Source organism: Candoia aspera, chromosome 2 (genome assembly GCF_035149785.1).
Source record: "Candoia aspera isolate rCanAsp1 chromosome 2, rCanAsp1.hap2, whole genome shotgun sequence".
NCBI lineage: Eukaryota > Metazoa > Chordata > Lepidosauria > Squamata > Boidae > Candoia > Candoia aspera.
In genome coordinates this window covers 216,818,936-216,839,321 of record NC_086154.1, presented here as the reverse complement: position 1 = coordinate 216,839,321, position 20,386 = coordinate 216,818,936, and the positions used below count along the sequence as shown (strand labels likewise).

The 20,386-nt window shown below is 36.6% G+C and overlaps 1 protein-coding gene across 1 annotated transcript in view; it reads left to right on the top strand.

The window, feature by feature from the left end:
• The window catches only part of WDR36 (WD repeat domain 36), a 40,617-nt gene extending 20,683 nt beyond the window's left edge, over positions 1-19,934 (top strand). The window contains exons 12-23 of the mRNA XM_063295346.1: positions 2,236-2,390; positions 2,692-2,806; positions 3,212-3,377; positions 4,562-4,670; positions 6,675-6,754; positions 8,043-8,150; positions 8,680-8,777; positions 11,160-11,302; positions 11,974-12,093; positions 13,045-13,126; positions 17,459-17,646; positions 19,630-19,934. Coding sequence (XP_063151416.1) covers positions 2,236-2,390; positions 2,692-2,806; positions 3,212-3,377; positions 4,562-4,670; positions 6,675-6,754; positions 8,043-8,150; positions 8,680-8,777; positions 11,160-11,302; positions 11,974-12,093; positions 13,045-13,126; positions 17,459-17,646; positions 19,630-19,779 — 1,514 coding nt within the window. The 3' untranslated portion in view covers positions 19,780-19,934. The remainder of the gene's footprint in view (positions 1-2,235; positions 2,391-2,691; positions 2,807-3,211; positions 3,378-4,561; positions 4,671-6,674; positions 6,755-8,042; positions 8,151-8,679; positions 8,778-11,159; positions 11,303-11,973; positions 12,094-13,044; positions 13,127-17,458; positions 17,647-19,629) is intronic.
• The last annotated feature ends 452 nt before the right edge of the window (positions 19,935-20,386 follow it).

The window sequence follows — 20,386 nt, the reverse complement described above, 5'->3', positions numbered from 1 at the left end:
CCCAAAAGAAACTGCTGAGTGCCTCCAACTCCAGCTGCCACTGTTCCACTAGCCACTGACAGCTGGTTGGTATGCTGTATTCCTTTGCAGCCTGCAGTGATTTTTAATTTATCAAATTAATCTTTCCCTTCTACAAGTTTTGCAGGCAAGAACCCAGTATTATTACAGAATTTCTGACAGATGGCTGTCTGGCCTCTGTTTAAACACTTTAAGCAAAGGAAACTCCACCACCTCCAAGGCAATCTGTTCCATTGAGGAAAAACTTAACCGTTAAGGATTTTTTCCTGATATCTGTTCTAAATCTGTTTTCTTGTAATTTAAAGTCTTTTCTTGTCCTGTTCTCTGGAACTACTGCCTCATCATCTTCATGAAAACCCTCTACGTACTTGAAGACAGCAATTGTGACTTCCTACAGTCTTGTCTTTTGGCTAAACATACCCAACGTCTCCAACCATTCCTTGCAAGTTTGCCTTCCTTATCATCCTGGTTTGGATAAGCTATAGTTTGTCAAATGTTTTTTCTAAAATGCAGTGCCCAGAACTGAACACAATATTCTAGGTGTGGTCTGAGCATCCAGAATAGAGAACTGCAGTTTCTCCTGATTTGGCATTATTTTTCTGTTGATGCATTTAGGTTTTTTACAGCTGCATATCACTGTTGGTTCAACTTGCAATCCACCAAGTTACCCAGATCTTTTTGAAATGTACTATGATATGTGATCTGCATCCCCCGCATCCTATACTCATGCTTTAGACTTTTTTCCTTATCCAGAATTTTCACTCATACAATTTTGAAGTTAGAAAGGGTCAGTCATAAGCCTAAGCAAAGATCTATCAGGCCTTAATTCTGACCAAAGCACATACTTGAAATTTTCCTCAAGGACTAACGACAACCTGAAAAAAAACAATTTTTCTGCTGGTTTTCAGTGTCACGGACCTCTAAATAGGAAAGCAGTAAAACACTTAGCTGTCTTACTTGAGCTGTTTAGGACATTCATCATTTGGTGTGTGAGAGAATTATTATACAGTAAATGTTATTTTTACTATGAGGATAAATGCTTTGGAATGGTCTTTGCAGGCCCCAGACTTGAGTATTACTGAAAATCTGTGGGGAGTTCTCAAACAGGCAATGCATGCAAGGAGAATTTAGAGTATTTCCTTTTTTTTTAAAAGAACTTTATTATTTTTCAAAGTGTAATTAAAATACAAAGTAGAAAATGTAGAAAAGATAGAAAATAGAACTAAAGAAAAAAACTATAAGAGTGCAAATAGACAGAAAGTAGAAAGTGACTTCTTTTTCCAATACAAATAAAGATAAATTTACAAATATGATCTCTTACCATTAGTTAAACCATAATAACATTGTTTATATTAAACAAACCGTTTAGTAACTAAAACCCCAAAATCAAAACTTCATTTTTTTTCCAACACAAGCAAGTACTCTAAAGGTGGTTGTGAAGTAGATATAAATCCAGAAATAGAATGATCTCTTATTAACGCTGTTAACTTGGCCATTTCAGCCAAATCATTAATTTAATAATCCAGTCTTCAGCTGTAGGTATTTGTGGATCTTTCCATTGTTGTGCATATAGAAGTCTTGCAGCTGTGAGAATTTAGAGTATTTCTCTGCTTGGAAGGGGGGAAACGTTCCAAAAGAAAGAATAGGAAGACTCTTGGCTAGCTACTAAAATTTTTTGAAGGTGTTAATTCTGCCAAAGGGAGTTTTACAAAGTACCCACTTGAGAGGCTGTCTGAACTTCTGCAACTGCTGTATTCTCTTGTTTTATTTTGAGTGTGTAGACAATTGCAAACAAATATTCAAATGTGCAGAAACATATATTTAACTTCATGTAGAGGTCATGTCAGTTTCTGCTCACTTACGGATTCATTAAAACATAAAATTTGACCAAGGGTGCCTAAACTTTAGCATGCAACTGTAGTAGGTGAGAATACTGCATCTGTTGCTTAGTCAGACAGCACTGTGTTTATTCTAAACTTGTATATTTGTGCCTCAGGTCTCAGCATACTGTCATAAAAGTGTGCTTAAAAATACAAAAACATATTATAAGTCAATGTAGTATAAGAGTTTCAAGTGCATCGTTTTGAATGTGATATAATCCAATTAGTTTGATGTTTTAATTCCACTGTAATTTAGAAAAAATGTTACACTTACTCTGTTTTTTAAAAACCTGTCAATTAAAGAATTTTGCATGTAATGTGTTTGATTGCCTTGCAGAGGTGGCTCATCAAAATGACTGGGATGGTATCATTGCTTGCCATCAAGGTTATGTAACTTGTACTACTTGGAATTATCAGAAAACTTCAATGGGAATTCATAAACTGAAACCAAAAGACTTCAGCAAAAATAAATCTCTTGGTATATATGCAACAGTAAGTTTTTTTCTTAAATGATTGGAGGTAATTCTTAAATTCATATAAAGTTGACTTCCATTCAAATACAGCTTTCCACCTTATTTTATATTTGGATTACACAGCATGTATTGTGACCTTGATTTTCCAAAGTTCATTTATATGAACATCTAAAAAATTATTTAAAGGTAAATCAGTTTGAATGAATAGTAACTATCAAAATAGTTAAGATTTTGACAGTGCAAATCTGTCTTTTTGCTATATTTCAAAGATACTCCTTGATATACAGTAAATAATTTGTTTTTTATCTTTTTCTTGAAAGGCAGTAGACCTTACTTCTTGTGGAAACTTCGCTGTAATTGGACTTTCAACAGGGCATGTGGATAGATACAATATGCAGTCTGGTATTCACAGAGGACGTTATGGCGAAGAAAAAGGTAAAACTCTGACCTTTTTTTAAAAAGTATTCTAATAAAAGCTTCAGTAGTTGAATTTGTAACTTGTGGAGCTAAAACATTGAAAATTGCTTCATTTTCATAAAAAATTCCTGTAACTGTGTGCTCAGGACTAATGTATATAAAACTAGGTTTAAGGTTGTTAGTACAACTTATGTAATAAATGCTGGTGACTAGCAGTATATGATTTTTACTAGCTTTGTTCTGGTATGTCTGGTCCTTGAAAGATTTCATAGTATTTAGCTTCAGAGCCATTTCCAGAATTTGGTTCACTTTAGCAATAGTAGTCTATAGAAATACAATGAAAGTTTTTGTTCCAGAAGGCTCGTAAAAGACAAAGGCTAATGATTGATTCACTATTTTTTGTGTTTATATGTATAATTAAAGCTCATGAAGGCTCCATAAGAGGTGTAGCAGTGGATGGATTAAACCTGTTTACAGTCACAATAGGAAGTGAAGGATTGATCAAGTTCTGGAAATTCAAGACCACGACATTTGTTCATTCTATTGATCTTTCTACATCTCCAAGTAAAATGTTGCTTCACAGAGATAGGTGAGATGGTGTGGTGGTGTATTCAAAATTAAAACTCTTAGATACATTTTTAATAATTGGCTGTTATTCATATTTATTTCATACAGATTTTGTGAGTGTGGATGTTGCTTTTTGACCAAGCAGTGGCGCTCAGGGTGATAGAATGGTATTCCTCATGGGTACAAGTAGTATTTCCACCCTTATTTATTTATATGCCTTTTTTTAGGTACATGCCTCCATGCATGCATACAAACATACTTTTGTCCTACATGTTACTCCCTTTTCTAATCAGTCTACATTCATTACTACCAATTCATTTTTGATCCTAGCTCTCTGTTTCACCCTATAAACCTCTTAAGCACTCCACTCCTACCATGTTCAACATAACTTTTATGCTGCTTCTAACATAAACCGCAGTTACCTGCATATGACAAAGTGGGCAGAAACATGCTCTTACCCATAGCTATTTTCACTTCTTTTGACAAACATTCATTCCTTGCACTGGATCACATTCTGCTTGTAACCTTCCTACCAGCATCTGCACATCTTTTTCCACCTTTAGTAAATTCTCTGCCAAGGTACAAAAATAGCAAGGTATTTGCTCTGTTTTTTTGCCATTTATGTATAACTTGCAATTGATCACATCATTATACATTATGCACTACTTTGGTCTTTTATACATTATTTTCAGACTCATTTTCTAGCATTCGGTGCACATTATTCAGATTCTCACCAACGACACAGCATCATCTGAATGCAAAAGTACATGTACATTCTTAGCCCCAACCAACACACCCTGATCTCACCTTATATACAGTATTAATCCATAAATACTTTAAATAATCTTATTTTGGAACATTAATAATAATAAATAGTTATATTCTATTGGAACATTAAATAATCATTTTAGACACCCTTGTCTTACTCCCTCTCAGTGCTGACTCACTCGCTAAGTATTCCATTTATTCTCATGCATATTTTATTTCCATTATACTGCTTTTATTGCATTCAGCAACCAACTTTCAATTTGCATTTATGCAAAAATTCCAAAATTCAATACTGTTCACTTTATCATATGCCTTTTCTAAATAAACATATCTATGGTTTTCTCTTAGAAAATTGGAAATATCAGCAATGAGCAAACATGCAAGGGTTTTTTGTTTACCGTTTTTAAATGTTTGTTTATATTATTAAATTTTTAACAGTGGCATTCTGGGAATAGCTATGGACGATTTTAGTATCAGAGTTCTGGATATAGAGACAAGAAAAATTGTGAGAAAGTATTCAGGACACCAAGGGCAGATAAACGACATGGTAAGTCCTTAACTATAAATTGTAAATGGTATGAGGAGTGATGTATTACCAGGACTGATCTAGATTTTGGTCTTTTTAAGTTAATACAAAACATAATGCTCATGAAAGTTCACTGTATGTCTTTATAGAAGCATGTAAGAATACATAGGCACTGGAATGGCTTGGCATACTTATTGAATAACATGTTCATATGCAAGCATATTGAATGTTGGTTTATTTAACACAACATCCCAAATTTCCATTATATTGAAATGAGCTCTTAATTTCTGTTGGAGAAATTATTTGGCAAAAATTTAAACCACTAAATGCAGGGCAAGGCATGATTAAAAAGATCTCTGCAGACCTCAGGATTATTGATGTTCAAAGACTGGCCTCCATCAACCTATGCTCCTACGCTCCAGGAGGTTGCAAAGATACCTAGGGTAATAGCAAATCTGTAGGCCACTCTTGCACTTTCTGATATAGCTGTTTATCAATCCACCATAAGGATAACATAGAACAAGAATGTTATGCATGGGATGATACTAAGGAAGAAACCACTGTTCTTTGGAAACCATGTTATTTCTTGCCTCAAATTTTCCAACAAGCATTTGGATGATCCAAGCAGGCTATTGAAATGATGTTCTGTGAGCAGATGAGACCAAACTGGAATTTTTTGGCATTAGTGAGAAACTTTATATTTGGAAAAAAATGAAACAAAGTGTTACAATGAAAGAACCTCATCTCAACCATGACACAAGACTGTGAGAGTATCATGCTTTCTAGTCTCAAAACATGGGTGGCTTGCATTTATTGAGGGAACAACAGATTCTGGATGAGCAGGTTCAGCAGGAAAATGTCAGAGTATCCATGTGATGAAGCTTAAATGAATGCATCACAATACCAATCCTAAACACACAAATCTACAACAAAATTGTTGAAATATTGTTTGAACAGAAGAAATATTTCATTTTGAAATGATCAAATTGTGCCATGAGCTAAAATGAGCAGTTCATGCAAGTCAGTCCTAAAACTTCAGTGAGTTGAAGCAGTTCTATAAAGAATGGGCCAAAATTCTTCCAGAATTGGCCAACAGGTACAGAAAATGTTAAATGTGTCACTAGTTACTAATTCTAAATCTTTGTTTTAGAAGTTTTCCCAACGATGATAGTGACTACAGTAGTTCTAAAGAGTTCACAAACTTTCTCTCACCACTGTAGATACAGTACAAAACTGGGGAATTCCACATTTTTCCCAGCCATATTAATGTAGTGGGGTAAGCCATATGTCTAACTACAGCGACAGCATTAGAACTGGCATTAACACTGCCAGGCTATTCTGTGTAGTTTTTTTCCTTTTGTATTTTCTTCTGATGACTATCACAGTCTGATATCTCCTTTATCTACGTTAGAAAGGTTCAGGAAATCCAACACAGTGATCAGAGGAAAGTTTAAACAGGTGGAACAGCCAGCAATCCTCACAAAGGAACTTCAGGCAGACATTGCATTCAATCACTGGTTAAAAAAATAATAATTGAAAAAGAAATTTACCACAATTCACACAATTGAAAGATTATAGAGACAGAAAAAAAAATCTAGATTCATCTAAAGATTTGCCTGAAAAATAGCACACAAGGAATTTATCCAAAAGGTAGACTTTGTGTCTGCATTCAAGATTTGTTGAAGTTTTCTCCACAAAGATCTCAAAGAGTTAGATGTCTCTAAGGTCAATCAAGCATGGTTCAGTACAAAGAGAGTAGTCAGGGCTTCTAGACTAATGAGTTAAAACTGAATGGTGCAAATATCTTTCTAACAATAGAGCAGGAAATCTTAAAAGTGTCATAAAGAAATTTCTGGGATATTTCTTCGTAATATTGACCATGAGATTGGTTCATGATTGCTTGAGGTTCAAAGCTGGATCAGTTATAAGTCTTGCCTTTATAAGTTAGATCCAAACTAAAGTATTGGTTTTATCAGTGAATATGCCACTGTTACCCAATAAAAGTTTAATTATATTTTTTTGTAGACTTTCAGTCCTGATGGCCGTTGGCTAATAACGGCATCTATGGACTGTACCATTAGGACTTGGGATCTACCATCTGGATGGTAAGTAAACTACAGAAGAACATTTATATGTTATCCCTGTATATGGTCCTGTATTTTAAGCCTGAAATCAGAATTGGGATAACAAAATTCTGTCTTTGAGAGATACTGTACATCAAAGTGAGTTGCACATGCAGTATTTGTAAATAAGGGCAGGAAAGCTGCTGGTGGATTGGGATTGTCCAGCACTTCAGTTCTGACCTCCAAAATGTTCTTCAGAATATATGGGAATTTGAATGTAGTATCTATACACAATAGCTTAAAATATCTGCATCTATTCCAGGGATCATATGTCTTCTCTGTACTCTGAAGCATCTTTGTAGCATGTTCTTTATCATTATGAATATGTTTTGGGGAACAGTTGAAACTGCTTTCAAAGGCAAAATATATGAACCTCTAAATAAATACTGAAAATGTCCATTACTTAAGTATAAAGTAAAATAGGTGAAAAGGAAGGAACGTGTTAAAATACTTTTGTATAGGACATTGGAATGGAATTCCTGTATTGCCTATAAGTACAGTTTACAAGTGAGCACTGACTGGAAATCAGCATTTTTCTATCTTGGGTCTGTTCACAATTAGTAATTAGTGTGTTCACAACTGTTCACAGTTAGTAATAATGTACGGGTATACATAATGGTCCTCTGAGCATGAACAAAAGATGGTCAGACAATGTGGATATTTGCTTGCTTACTTAAGTAGTCCTCAGCTTATGATCACAATTGGGATCGTAATTTCCATCGTAAGTCATTGCGGTCGTAAGTCAAGTCACCACATGACTGGATCCAATTTTACAACCATTTTTGTGGCGGTTGTTAAGTGAATCCAGCTTCCCCAGTGGGCATTTTTTTTTTGCCAAAAAACAGCAAAAAAACAACAACACACAAAACGCTATCATGTGACTGCAGGAAGCTGCAACTGGTTGTAAATGCGAGCCAGTTGCCAAGCACCTGAAATGTAATCATGTGACTGTGAAGGGTTGGTGCAATGTTTTGTGATGCTCGAAAGTGTTTTACAGGCCATAAAGCACCCATTCTGAGGCTGCCATAACTTTGGACTGTTGTTAATGAACGGTTGTAAGTCGAGGACTACCTGTATCTATCCCAGATTTGGTAGCTCGGAAGGATTGGTGTACCCATTCTAACAATGAGCAGGGGGTTGAATTTGTTTTTAAAGTTTGCAGGGCCTGTCTTTTTATTGATATGAACAGCTTTGAAAGTTAAGATTTGTCTCAAAGTGAACTAGTTTCATGCATTATTTACTATGTGATGGATTTTTTTTAATCTTGCAGCCTGGTTGATTGCTTCCTATTAGATTCAGCAGCAGTAAGCATTACTATGTCTCCTACTGGAGATTTCCTTGCTTCCTGTCATGTAGATGATCTTGGAATTTACATGTGGTAAGTTCATCAATGTCAGATGAAGTTATTTTGTGATTCTGTTCTAAAATTGATCTGACTATTTCTATTTTTTGGATTGTTCCACATATTTATAAAAATATGATTTTTCCTTTTTTAAAAAGTGCTCCCTAGCATGCAGGTTATTACTAAATCAGATAAGTTTCATGGGATTACTTTCCTAATGTAACTAAAATTTAAAGGTTTTCAGGTTTAACCAATATCAATACAGACCTTTCTTTCTTTTGTGCACCTAATAGCTGCCCAGAGTTGTTGAAAGTCAGATGGCATACCAATTTAATATATTATGGTTGATTGCAATAGTCAGCCAGATGTTTAGACTGGATTTGGCATTTTTTTCCACCTATCAAGTCCTTCCCAAGGACCTGGGATAGCCAGATGCTGTTGTTTAATAATATTAAAGATATCATCATGGAACATAAGCTGTTCCAAGTAAAGCTGCCTTTTGCAATTGACTGGTGGTGATTTTGTCAACTTATTATTATTATTTACTTTTGTATTGTCTTTTTAGGTCTAACCGTTCCTTGTTTTCACTTGTCTCCTTGCGCCCTCTTCCGTCTGACTATGAGCCTTCTGTTGTAACACTTCCTGGTACCTGTTCAGCTCAAGGTAGTAATGCATATAGAATAATTGGAATAATAGTTTCAGAGAATCACATTAGCAAAATATATGATATTTTGGAATTCCTTGTTGTTTCAGTTTGAAAGAACTGTTTCAAAATTTCAGTTTGGTTCTTTCACATGAATATAATTTGGAATCATATGATTCTATCTGTTTTGATAGCAAGATCTGGGTAAATTGATAGCCTAAGGTTTTTACAACAGCAAAAAGTTGACTCTACTAAAAGTTTTTGTTTGGTATAACAGTGTATTTATTCACTGGAAAATCATCAGTCATCTGCGTTTACTAGCAATCCTGCATTTGAAACCTTATTTAGGAAATAGTCAACAATAGTGAGTTTTAGAATGTCTCTTAGTTTGAACTGCAATGTGCTTAATTAAAGACTGAGATCCATTTTATTATTTGAATCTTTCCCTGTCAACTAGAATGGAGCAAATAATAATGTAAAACTCTGTAACAAAACTAGTTGAAATTACCAGATTAAAAAGTGGTAAAAAAATTGATGATTGCTAAGCCCTGGTTGCTGAGGTTGAGAAACACTGGTATAAGGCATAGCTGGGAAGTCTTTGAGATATCAGGGCTGTAGCCCAGCCTCTCCACCTTATATTGGCTGCATGAAATTGTCCAGTGATGCAGTGACATCCCTGAAAGGCTTTTATAGGGATTAGTTTAAGTAGGGAATGGAAGCAAAAGGCCTTTGGGAAGCAAACCTTTTTCCATCTTTAAACACCCCCAACAATCCCAAATCATGCTGGTCAAGCTCAGCAGAAATGCGTCCGAATTTTGATGGTGTAATTTCCAAGGTCCTTTGAGAGTTTTAAAGGTGGAAATGGAAGAGGTCAGCTTATCAGAAGGGAAATAGAGAATGAAAGTTAAAATTTGCAGTGATGGCTTGTAGGTAGGCAAGAAAAGGTATTCCTGTATAATATGACATCTCAGCTTTAGAATGCACATGGAATAAGCAGCAGAACTTCAGACAGTCCAGTCAAAGAGGAAAAGTCGTAAAACTGGAAGAAATCCAATTTTGTGTTTAGACAAAAAGTTTAGATGTAGATGGTTTTCCCAAATAATGCTCAGTAATAGCTTCACCACTATACATATTTTATAACAAATATGATGGTTTTGTTTCATTCAGTTCTGGGTCCATGGTTTGCTAAGTATTCATTCGTAATATCTTAAGTATATTAGATTATTCAGTGATTATTCCTTAACCAATTTAAAATTGTTTTTAAATTATGTTAAACCCAAGCACATAACAGTCACTATTGCTGTTTGTAAGGAACCTTATCTGGCTTCAGATAAAATGCTAAAATTGCACACAGTGTAAATTGTAGTTATATGAACATTCAGGCAAATACTAGCACCAGAGAAAGATAATGAGAAGTGCATATATACCGCTTATGTCCAGACCCAATCCATATACAGAGAGGTGAGATTAAAATGTTATAAATAAGTTCAGTATAATTATTTTCTTATTAAAGGCCATTAAAGTCATGAAAGGAAGTGGTCAAAGTTTTCTTTCAAGTATCAGAAAAATGTTCCTGATTCTGAAAAATTATTATACTGATTATAAAAGTTATTGATAATAGAATTTAGCATTCTCTTTGGTATTCTGCATTTTCACAGTCCAGATTTGGTGCTTCAATCCAATACATGCGGAGTAGCTGTAATAATTGACATTCCTATTAAGTTTTTTCATATATCCACCCTAGTCACCTGGAAGTTACACCTTCTGTTTTAAATTTTGGAGTGTAAAATGTTTATATATTTGCATTGTTTAATGAAGATCAGACTGAACCTACTGGGGAGAGGTGGAGAACTGTATCCAAATGTGTCTGCTGACTTATATAGAGTTTATAGATATTTCTGGAAATAGAAGTTGCATAGCCTCTTTTAATGATACCTAGAGAATGAGTGGGAGTTCAAGAACAAGAATATCCATAGTCTACTTAAAATCTAGTCTGCTTTTTATTTTGGTATGAATGAGAAAATGGTGGTGATGAGATAGAATTGGACAACCAGGCATATTGTCTGTGTAGGTATAGAACCCTAGGCCAAATAAGCCTCATCCAGTTAGTTTTAGCTGCAAATGATGAATTTCAGAGAAGGCTTCTGTTGTGTTGCAGTAAAGATTAGCATGTGCATTCTTAGCCACTGTCTGTATTTTATTTATTTATTTATTTATTTATTCGCTCGCTCGCTCGTTCAATTTATATTTATTTATTTATTTATTCAATTTATATGGCCGCCCATCTCAGACCGGTGACTGGGTGGCCAGCAATCGTTGTTGGACTTCAGCAATTTTGTATTCTATATATGTATGATCTGAAGTTTTGTAATGTATATATTCTTTTCTTTTACAATTGAAAGTTGAAGATGTTACAGAAGAGGATGAAACAAATGATGAAATGATACAGTATGATTCTCCACAGCAGCTGGGAGAAACAATTGTGACTCTTTCTTTGCTGCCAGAATCTAGATGGAAAAACTTGCTCAGTCTAGATATTATTAAGGTACCAATTTCATGCCTTATATAAACAGTTATTAGGAGCTGTTCCTACCATTATAAGACAGTTATTTTAAATAATTGTTTAAAAAGTATATTGCAAATAATAAACTGTTTTCAGAATAATCAGGAGAAATTTTGAAGTTTTAAGTTCACTGAAATTCTATACAGGGTGTATACAAAAGTAGACATCACAGTTGTCCTACAATATTTTCACTTACAACGTAGTAATGTCTCCCAAATGTAATCATATATAGCGTTGGACCAAAAACTGTATCCTTCCCTAAAACAGAAAGGATGAAAAATGTTTCAAGAAAGCATTATTTGCCATTGGGATACTTTTTGTCTCAGCCACACAGCCAGTTATGAGATAATGTGCCACTGGAATTAAAAAAAAAGTCCAACTGACACAGTGAAACAGAACTAAGTACCTTCTTGTACTCATACACTTTACTAAACCATAGTATTTTAAAAATATAAAAGTTCCAAAATATTGATGATAGCTCCTTTTGATTTATGACTATTCTACATGTAATGTTTTACATGGGTTTTCAATGTTTTTAATAGCAAGGAAGCTAATAACTTTGCTTGTTAGTATAAGTAATAATAGTAATAATGTGAATATTGGACTTCCTTGAAGATGTGACAATGATGATGTAATGTTGTCACCATTAACAGCAAAAGAATAAGCCCAAAGAGCCACCAAAAGTACCAAAATCTGCACCGTTCTTCATTCCCACTGTTCCTGGTCTTATACCACGATACACTTCTGTTGAGCATGAAAGTGATGGACAGCAGGTAAAAAGGGAATTGACTGTACAAAAACTTCTTTGCCTTGTAAATCCTCTTCTTTTCTCTCAGGGTTCCAAGTGCCTCTTAGAACTGTTTCTGGTGCATCATATCTTCCTGTTGGCCATGTGGGGTTTAAGTATCAGGGGTTACTTGCACTACCTGGTCTTGGTTCACCTTTTAATTTATTTAGTTCTGGTCTCAATTGTACCTTTAATATATGTTAACAGCATGATTTCTGGATTTAAAGTGGAGATAATATTTGAAACAGGTGTACTACACTCCAGTTGAGTCCTTTGTCAGCTGTAAAATATCCTTCGTCTTGCCCTAGAAACTATTTTTTTTTCTTCAGAATAGTGATGATGAGATAGAAGCCAACCACTAATACCTGTTACAGAGCCTAGTAAGAGAGGGAGAAATTTTTATTTTAAACTTTCTGAAGTTTACTCAGAAAGCAAATCATTGTTTTGATTTCTCCAAATAAGTTTCCTTTTTTCACTTACTATCTGAGATGCTTATTCTCTTACTTAAATTGAAGATGCGCAGTAAAAAAAAAACAACCCTAAGGGAATGCTTGTTATTTTAATGAATTACAACAGCAAAAATGGGCCAGTTTTCCAGGTAACTGGCATAATTCACTGAATCTCATTCCAGTACCCCAAAAGCTGAGCTTTTCCAATGGTTGAATCCATTGTTGCGGTAGTGTAGTGCTGCTGTTGTCTTGCCCTTCCTCATACATAACTTTCAAAATCTGTTCTGAATATGGGAGGGGCAACACTTGAGCAGAAAGAAGGGAGGCTGCTGCAGAAGGAGGGGAAATTGTCTCTTCAGTTCACTTGAAGGAACTGCTTTGTTATGAAACATAGGATTGAATTCCATTCCTAACTATGTTTTTTTAAACATCTCATCCAAATTTATTTACCTTCGAATGTACTTTAAGTGATTTTTTTTTAATTCCAGTCAAAAGTGGTAAATCTTGGAATATTGGCTCAAAAATCTGAATTCTACTTGCAGCTTGAAGAAGCATTAAAAAGTAGCAACTGTAAGTTTTCATATGAAATTACAGTATACTTGATGGTAGTTCTAACACTGATACAAAAAAGTAGAAAGAAAGTATGTGTTTTCAAGTGGCATCTAATTTTAATATATTTTAACTAATTAGTGTCAGTATTGTACCATATTAAGCCCTTTTTATTCTACTACTGTATATCATTCTGATGATGCTTATATAATTATCAGCATTTGTTAAGTTACATGACACTGTTATGTCTTATTGTATAAATGTACAGTATATCAATAACTTTGGCGCAACATGGCATTGTTGTTGTTTATTCGTTCAGTTGCTTCTGACTCTTCGTGACTTCACGGACCAGCCCACGCCAGAGCTTTCTGTCGGTCGTCAACACCCCCAGCTCCCCCAGGGACAAGTCCGTCACCTCTAGAATATCATCTATCCATCTTGCCCTTGGTCGGCCCCTCTTCCTTTTGCCTTCCACTCTCCCTAGCCTCAGCATCTTCTCCGGGGTGTGCTGTCTTCTCATTATGTGGCCAAAGTATTTCAGTTTTGCCTTTAATATCATTCCCTCAAGTGAGCAGTCTGGCTTTATTTCCTGGAGTATGGACTGGTTTGATCTTCTTGCAGTCCAAGGCTCTCAGAATTTTCTTGCACTCTCAGAATTTTCCTCCAACACCACAGTTCAAAAGCATCTATCTTCCTTCTCTCAGCCTTCCTTATGGTCCAGCTCTCGCAGCCATATGTTACTACGGGGAACACCATTGCTTTAACTATGCGGACTTTTGTTGTCAGTGTGATGTCTCTGCTCTTAACTATTTTATCGAGATTTGTCATTGCTCTTCTCCCAAGGATTAAGCATCTTCTGATTTCCTGACTGCAGTCAGCATCTGCAGTAATCTTCGCACCTAGAAATACAAAGTCTTTCACTGCCTCTACATTTTCTCCCTCTATTTGCCAGTTATCAATCAAGCTGGTTGCCATAATCTTGGTTTTTTTGAGGTTGAGCTGCAAGCCAGCTTTTGCACTTTCTTCTTTCACCTTCATCATAAGGCTCCTCAGTTCCTCTTCACTTTCAGCCATCAAAGTGGTATCATCTGCATATCTGAGATTGTTAATGTTTCTTCCAGCAATTTTAACTCCAGCCTTGGATTCCTCAAGCCCAGCATGTCGCATGATGTGTTCTGCGTACAAGTTGAATAGGTAGGGTGAGAGTATACAACCCTGCCGTACTCCTTTCCCAATCTTAAACCAGTCCGTTGTTCTGTGGTCGGTTCTTACTGTTGCTACTTGGTCGTTATACAGATTCTTCAGGAGGCATACAAGATGACTTGGTATCCCCATACCACTAAGAACGTGCCACAATTTGTGATGGTCCACACAGTCAAAGGCTTTAGAATAGTCAATAAAACCGAAATAGATGTTTTTCTGAAACTCCCTGGCTTTTTCCATTATCCAGCGGATATTGGCAGTTTGGTCCCTAGTTCCTCTGCCTTTTCTAAACCCAGCTTGTGCATCTGGCAGTTCTCCCTGCACGAATTGCTGAAGTCTACCTTGCAGGATCTGGAGCATTACCTTACTGGCATGTGAAATGAGTGCCACTGTTCGATAGTTTGAACATTCTTTAGTGTTTCCCTTTTTTGGTATGGGGATATAAGTTGATTTTTTTCCAATCTGATGGCCATTCTTGTGTTTTCCAAATTTGCTGGCATATAGCATGCATTACCTTGACAGCATCATCTTGCAAGATTTTGAACAGTTCAGCTGGGATGCCGTCGTCTCCTGCTGCCTTGTTATTAGCAATGCTTCTTAAGGCCCATTCAACCTCACTCTTCAGGATGTCTGGCTCTAGCTCACTGACCACACCGTCAAAGCTATCCCCGATATTGTTATCCTTCCTATACAGGTCTTCTGTATAGTCTTGCGACCTTTTCTTGATCTCTTCTTCTTCTGTTAGGTCCTTGCCATCTTTGTTTTTGATCATAGCCAGGTTTGCCTGGAATTTACCTCCGATATTTCTAATTTTCTGGAAGAGGTCTCTTGTCCTTCCTATTCTATTGTCTTCTTCCACTTCCACACATTGCTTGTTTAAAAATAATTCCTTATCTCTTCTGGCTAACCTCTGGAATTTTGCATTTAATTGGGCATATCTCCCCCTATCACTGCTGCCTTTTGCTTTCCTTCTTTCTTGGGCTACTTCTAGTGTCTCATCAGACAGCCATTTTGCCTTCTTGGTTTTCTCTTTCTTTGGGATGTATTTTGTTGCCGCCTCCTGAACAATGTTGCCAACTTCTGCCCAGAGTTCTTCCGGGACCCTATCTACTAAGTCCAGTCCCTTAAATCTATTCTTCACCTCCACTGCATATTCCTTAGGAATATTAGTGAGCTCATATCTAGCTGATCTGTGGGTCTTCCCTAATCTCTTTAGTCTGATCCTAAATTGTGCAAGAAGAAGTTCGTGATCTGAACTATAGTCAGCTCCAGGTCTTGTTTTTACCGACTGTATAGATGTCCGCCACCATTGGCTGCAAAGGATGTAGTCAATTTGATTTTGGTGTTGTCCACCTGGTGAAGTCCATGTATAAAGCCGTCTCTTAGGTTGTTGGAAGAGAGTGTTTGTTATGCCGAGTGAGTTGTCTTGGAAAAATCCTATCAGCCTATGTCCTTCTTCATTTTGTACTCCCAGGCCATGCTTACCTGTAATTCCAGGTGTCATTTGACTGCCCACCTTAGTATTCCAGTCTCCTGTGATGGAAATAACGTCCCTTTTAGGCATGTTGTCCAGTTGGTGCTGCAGATCCTCATAGAACTGATCTACTTCTTCAGCATCTGTGGTTGGGGTGTATATTTGGGTCACTGTGATGTTAGATGGCTTGCCCTGAATTCGAATTGAGATCATTCTATCGTTTTTTGGATTGTATCCAAGCACTGCTTTAGCCACTTTACTATTAATTATGAAGGCTGCTCCATTTCTTCTGTGGTCCTCTTGTCCACAGTAGTAGATCTGGTGGTCATTTGATGTGAAGTGGCCCATTCCAGTCCATTTCAGTTCACTGACGCCCAAAATGTCTATCTTTAATCTTGACATCTCACCAATAACCACATCCAATTTGCCCTGGCTCATAGATCTTACATTCCAGGTTCCAATGGTGTGTTGATCCTTAGAACATCGGATTCGCCGTTCACCACCAGCACCGTCGGCCGCTAGCCGTCCTTTCGGCTTTGAGCTAGCCGCGTCATCACGTCTGGGGCTAGTTGAACTCATCCTCTGTTCCTCCCCAGTAGCATTTTGACCATCTTCTGACCTGGGAGTCTCATCTTCCGATGGTATACCAACATATCTCTGGTTGTACTGATCCATTTAGTTTTCATGGCAAGAATACTGGGGTGGGTTGCCATTACCTTCCCCAGGGATCGCATTTAGTCTGACCTCTCTGTCATGATCTTCCTGTCTTGGGTGGCCCTTCACAATTTAGCTCGTGGCATCACTGAGGTGCTCATGCTCCAGCACCACGACAAGGTAACGATCCTTTGCTGAAGGCAACATGGCATGCACCTATTTAATCTTTGTATTTACCTACCTATATCTATCCATCCATCTATCCATCTTTCTATCTATATGCATTGTGAGACTGCCCCATTCCTGACAAACTTGAATACCAGAACAGAAATAAAACATAAGTACATTGTTAATAATATCAACAGACTCATAATAAACACCTACTTATGATGGATCCCCACATTCAGTGGAGGCCAAAAGTACACAGGCTTGCAAAATGCAAGAAGGGATGGGACTGAACATGCTGGTGGGAGAAGGGTTTTGGATGGCAATGTGAGAAGCCTGCACAGATCACCCATTTCAGATAATGACCGAAAATACAGTCTATGCGTGTGTTAACTAAGGGGGACAAGAGGTGTCTACTCAGCCGTAGAGCTTCCTGGGTACAAAGGTGTTGTGTTTTCTTATTGAGAGGGATTATCTAATGGTGTCCAGAGAAATAAATATGAAGTTTTTTGGTGGTGATTTTGTGTGTATGTGTGTTCTCTTTATTATCTCCTATCAAAAAGCAAAAAAAAAAAAAAAGCAAGAGTTTTAGAATGGCTTGCCTCTTGGAACTAGGATTTTTTAATTTTTTTTGCAAAGACATTGTTAGAAGTAACCCAGGTGAAATAAGTGTTCTGGGAAAAGATGCAAAACCAGAAATTAAAATTAAATGCAGCAAGTTGGGTAACACACTATGATATCAAAAATATATAGAATATTTTCTACAGTTCTCACCATCGTTTAATGTTTTTACAGATATTCTGATACGGTCATTTGACTAATCAATAAAGTTATTCTAATTCTAATTCTTTTTACAGATAAGTTTCCACTGAATATTCTGAAGGACATGGGACCATCTAATATTGAGACAGAACTGAGAGGTTTATCACCAGATGGTGGTGGCTCTACTGAAGTGATGCAAAGTTTCCTAAGAATGATTGAAGCAATGCTGAATACAAAATGTGACTTTGAACTAGCTCAGGCATATCTTGCACTGTTTCTAAAGGTAAATATATATTTGAATATACAGCTTTCGCTTTAGTGGGAAAGGGAGTTGCTTGAAGAGGAAGGAAAAATGTTTGATTTTATTTATTTATGGACAGCACTTCTATAGCATTTTCTGACAATAAATAATTCAGGATAGCTAACAATTAAAAATGCAAATGCAGTTTCAGTTAAAGTAATTATTAAACTGAAAACTTAAAAGGTCTGGCTTTTTCTTTTTTTCCAATAATGTTTTCCCCATATATTTATTATTTATTATAAAGTCATTTGTACGTTGCCTACTCACAAGACTTTAGGCCAGTGTTTCTCAACCCTGGCAACTGTAAGACATGTGGACTTCAACTCCCAGAATTCCCAGCTGGTTGCAGAATTCTGGAGCTGAAGTCCACACATCTTAAAGTTGCCAAGGTTGACCAACAATGCTTTAGGCAGTTTGCAGTTATAAAATGAAATCAAGATACCAACTTGGTGGATGGCATTGGCAGAATTTTAACTGTGGTTTTAACAAGATTTAACAAGATTTTAACAATATTATTGTTAAAATCACAGTTAAAATTCTACCAATGCTCTCCATCTAAGTGGATATCTCCACACTAGCAGCCCCGCAGAAGAGAATCATTTTTACATCTGCCTTAAGTGTTAGCAGATTGGGGCCGTCCTGACCTGCGAGGTATGCTACCAAGAAGGCCATCTTCCAAGCTCTTGCCCCCGATTTCTCGGATCTGGGTGCCCACAGTCGTTTCTCCCAGTTGCTTGATAGATTCACCTGGAGCAAATGGTCCCAACAGTAGTGAGAACCTGAATCATAAAGAACTTTGTAAACAATGATCAGCTCCTTGAATTAATCCCATAAGGCTAATGACAATCAGTGCTGCTGTAGTTTCCAGATTGTCTTCAAAGGCAGCCCTGTGTAGAATGAATGGAAGTAGTCTAACCAGAAGGTGACAAAAGCATGAACCACTTTCTTCAGTACTTCCTGATCCAAGAAAGGAAGCTGTAGGATCTCCTGGAAATAGCCTTCATCTATTGCTTTAGTAGAAGCCACAAGTCCAAGAGAAACCTCCCCCCCAGACTGCACACCTACTCCTTCACGAGAAGTACAATCCCACCAAGAACAATAGATGGAATATCCATGGTATCTGAGTGCTTCTATACTGATGGCAACTCCTTGCTGGGATTCTGTCAGAGTCTGTTCCATTTCATCCAGTGCCTCACAGCTCTCAGACACAAGGTCAAAACTTCTGTGGGCTGGGTTAGAGATGTATAACTGGGTATCATTACCCTATTGATAATGCCTCACTTCAAATCAAAAGAAAACCTTTCCCAAAGGCTTCATGTTACATACTATGGAGGAAAGGCCCTTGCACATCATACACTGCTATGCCCAAGGGCTTGACCTCTTCTTCCCCAACAACTCTTATTGGAAACCACTAAGGAAGGAATGGAACCATTGCAGAATGGTGCCGCTAATCCACAACCCTTGCAAACAGTCAAAAAGGATAGCAGAGTCAATGTATCAGGTGGTGCTGAGAGATCTGTCAGGGCAAGGAACAGGGCACCGTTGCCATCTAAGTCCTACTATAGATCATCTATCAGAGCAACCAGTGTCATTTCCATCCCATGCCCAGGCCTGAACTCTGACTGAAAGGAATCCAGGTAATATGTTTAATCCAGAACCCTCTTATGTTACAATTTTCATTGTTATAAGCAAGGATTGGGCAGCTTTAAATAGCATTTAGCACTTCTTGCAATACTGCCACTTCCCCGAAGCCTTGTTATATGCATCAATGCTCCATGGTGGATATATAGGATATGCTTAAATTTTAATATGATTTATGAAAAATCTACATCTTCTTGAGGACAGCTAACCAAGTTATTAGCTAATAAAGGCACAGTGATGTGATAGATTTCTCAAACAACTGGATCAGTTTGATTATTTTTAACCTGCCAATGCCATTTGAATGAACTTATATTTTTATTTCAGTTGCATTTTAAAATCATTTATTCAGAGCCTGCTTTGTTGGAGGAAATATCCAGGCTGTCAACCCAACTTGAAGAAATCTGGATCCATTTGCAGACTCTATTCAACCAAAGCATTTGCATTTTAAATTACATTAAGACAGCTCTGTTATAAAGTACCTTTTGTTCTGTAAGATTTTAGATGTTGAATCTTTAATTTCTTGTACAAAGCACATCTAATAATGGGTATTGTACATCAAGTTTTTAAAATGTTATCAGTATAACGACTTTTTGTTCAAATTTAAATACAAATCTAGTATCTTCATAAACTAGTAATGTGTATTCTATTGAAATAACTACAGGTATAATAAAGTTCTCTGTCTTAAAACAAGTTTAATATAAAAAAAAACTCAATATGCAAAATGAAGAAATTACAAGGGTTCATGAATATTCTGTGATCCTTTAATGTGGAGAGAACTATCCTAGTGGTTTGAGTGGGGACCAGAGGGAGCCCTTTGAAACTGGGATAAGAAAAATGGTAAGAAGTAAAAATGTGAATGGTTGAATGTAGAAAGAATAATTTTTTTTATTACACAGATAAAATGAGCAGCAGAATTTTTCAAAGCTGCAAAATTCATACCAAAGCTAACTCTTACTGTATTCCAACATACACACATATTTACACACACACACACAGAGTATATACAGGATTGTAACTGTATTACAGCAGAAACTTGCTTAAGCTTTCAGAATCTGTAATTTGGATGGTAAATGGGACAATT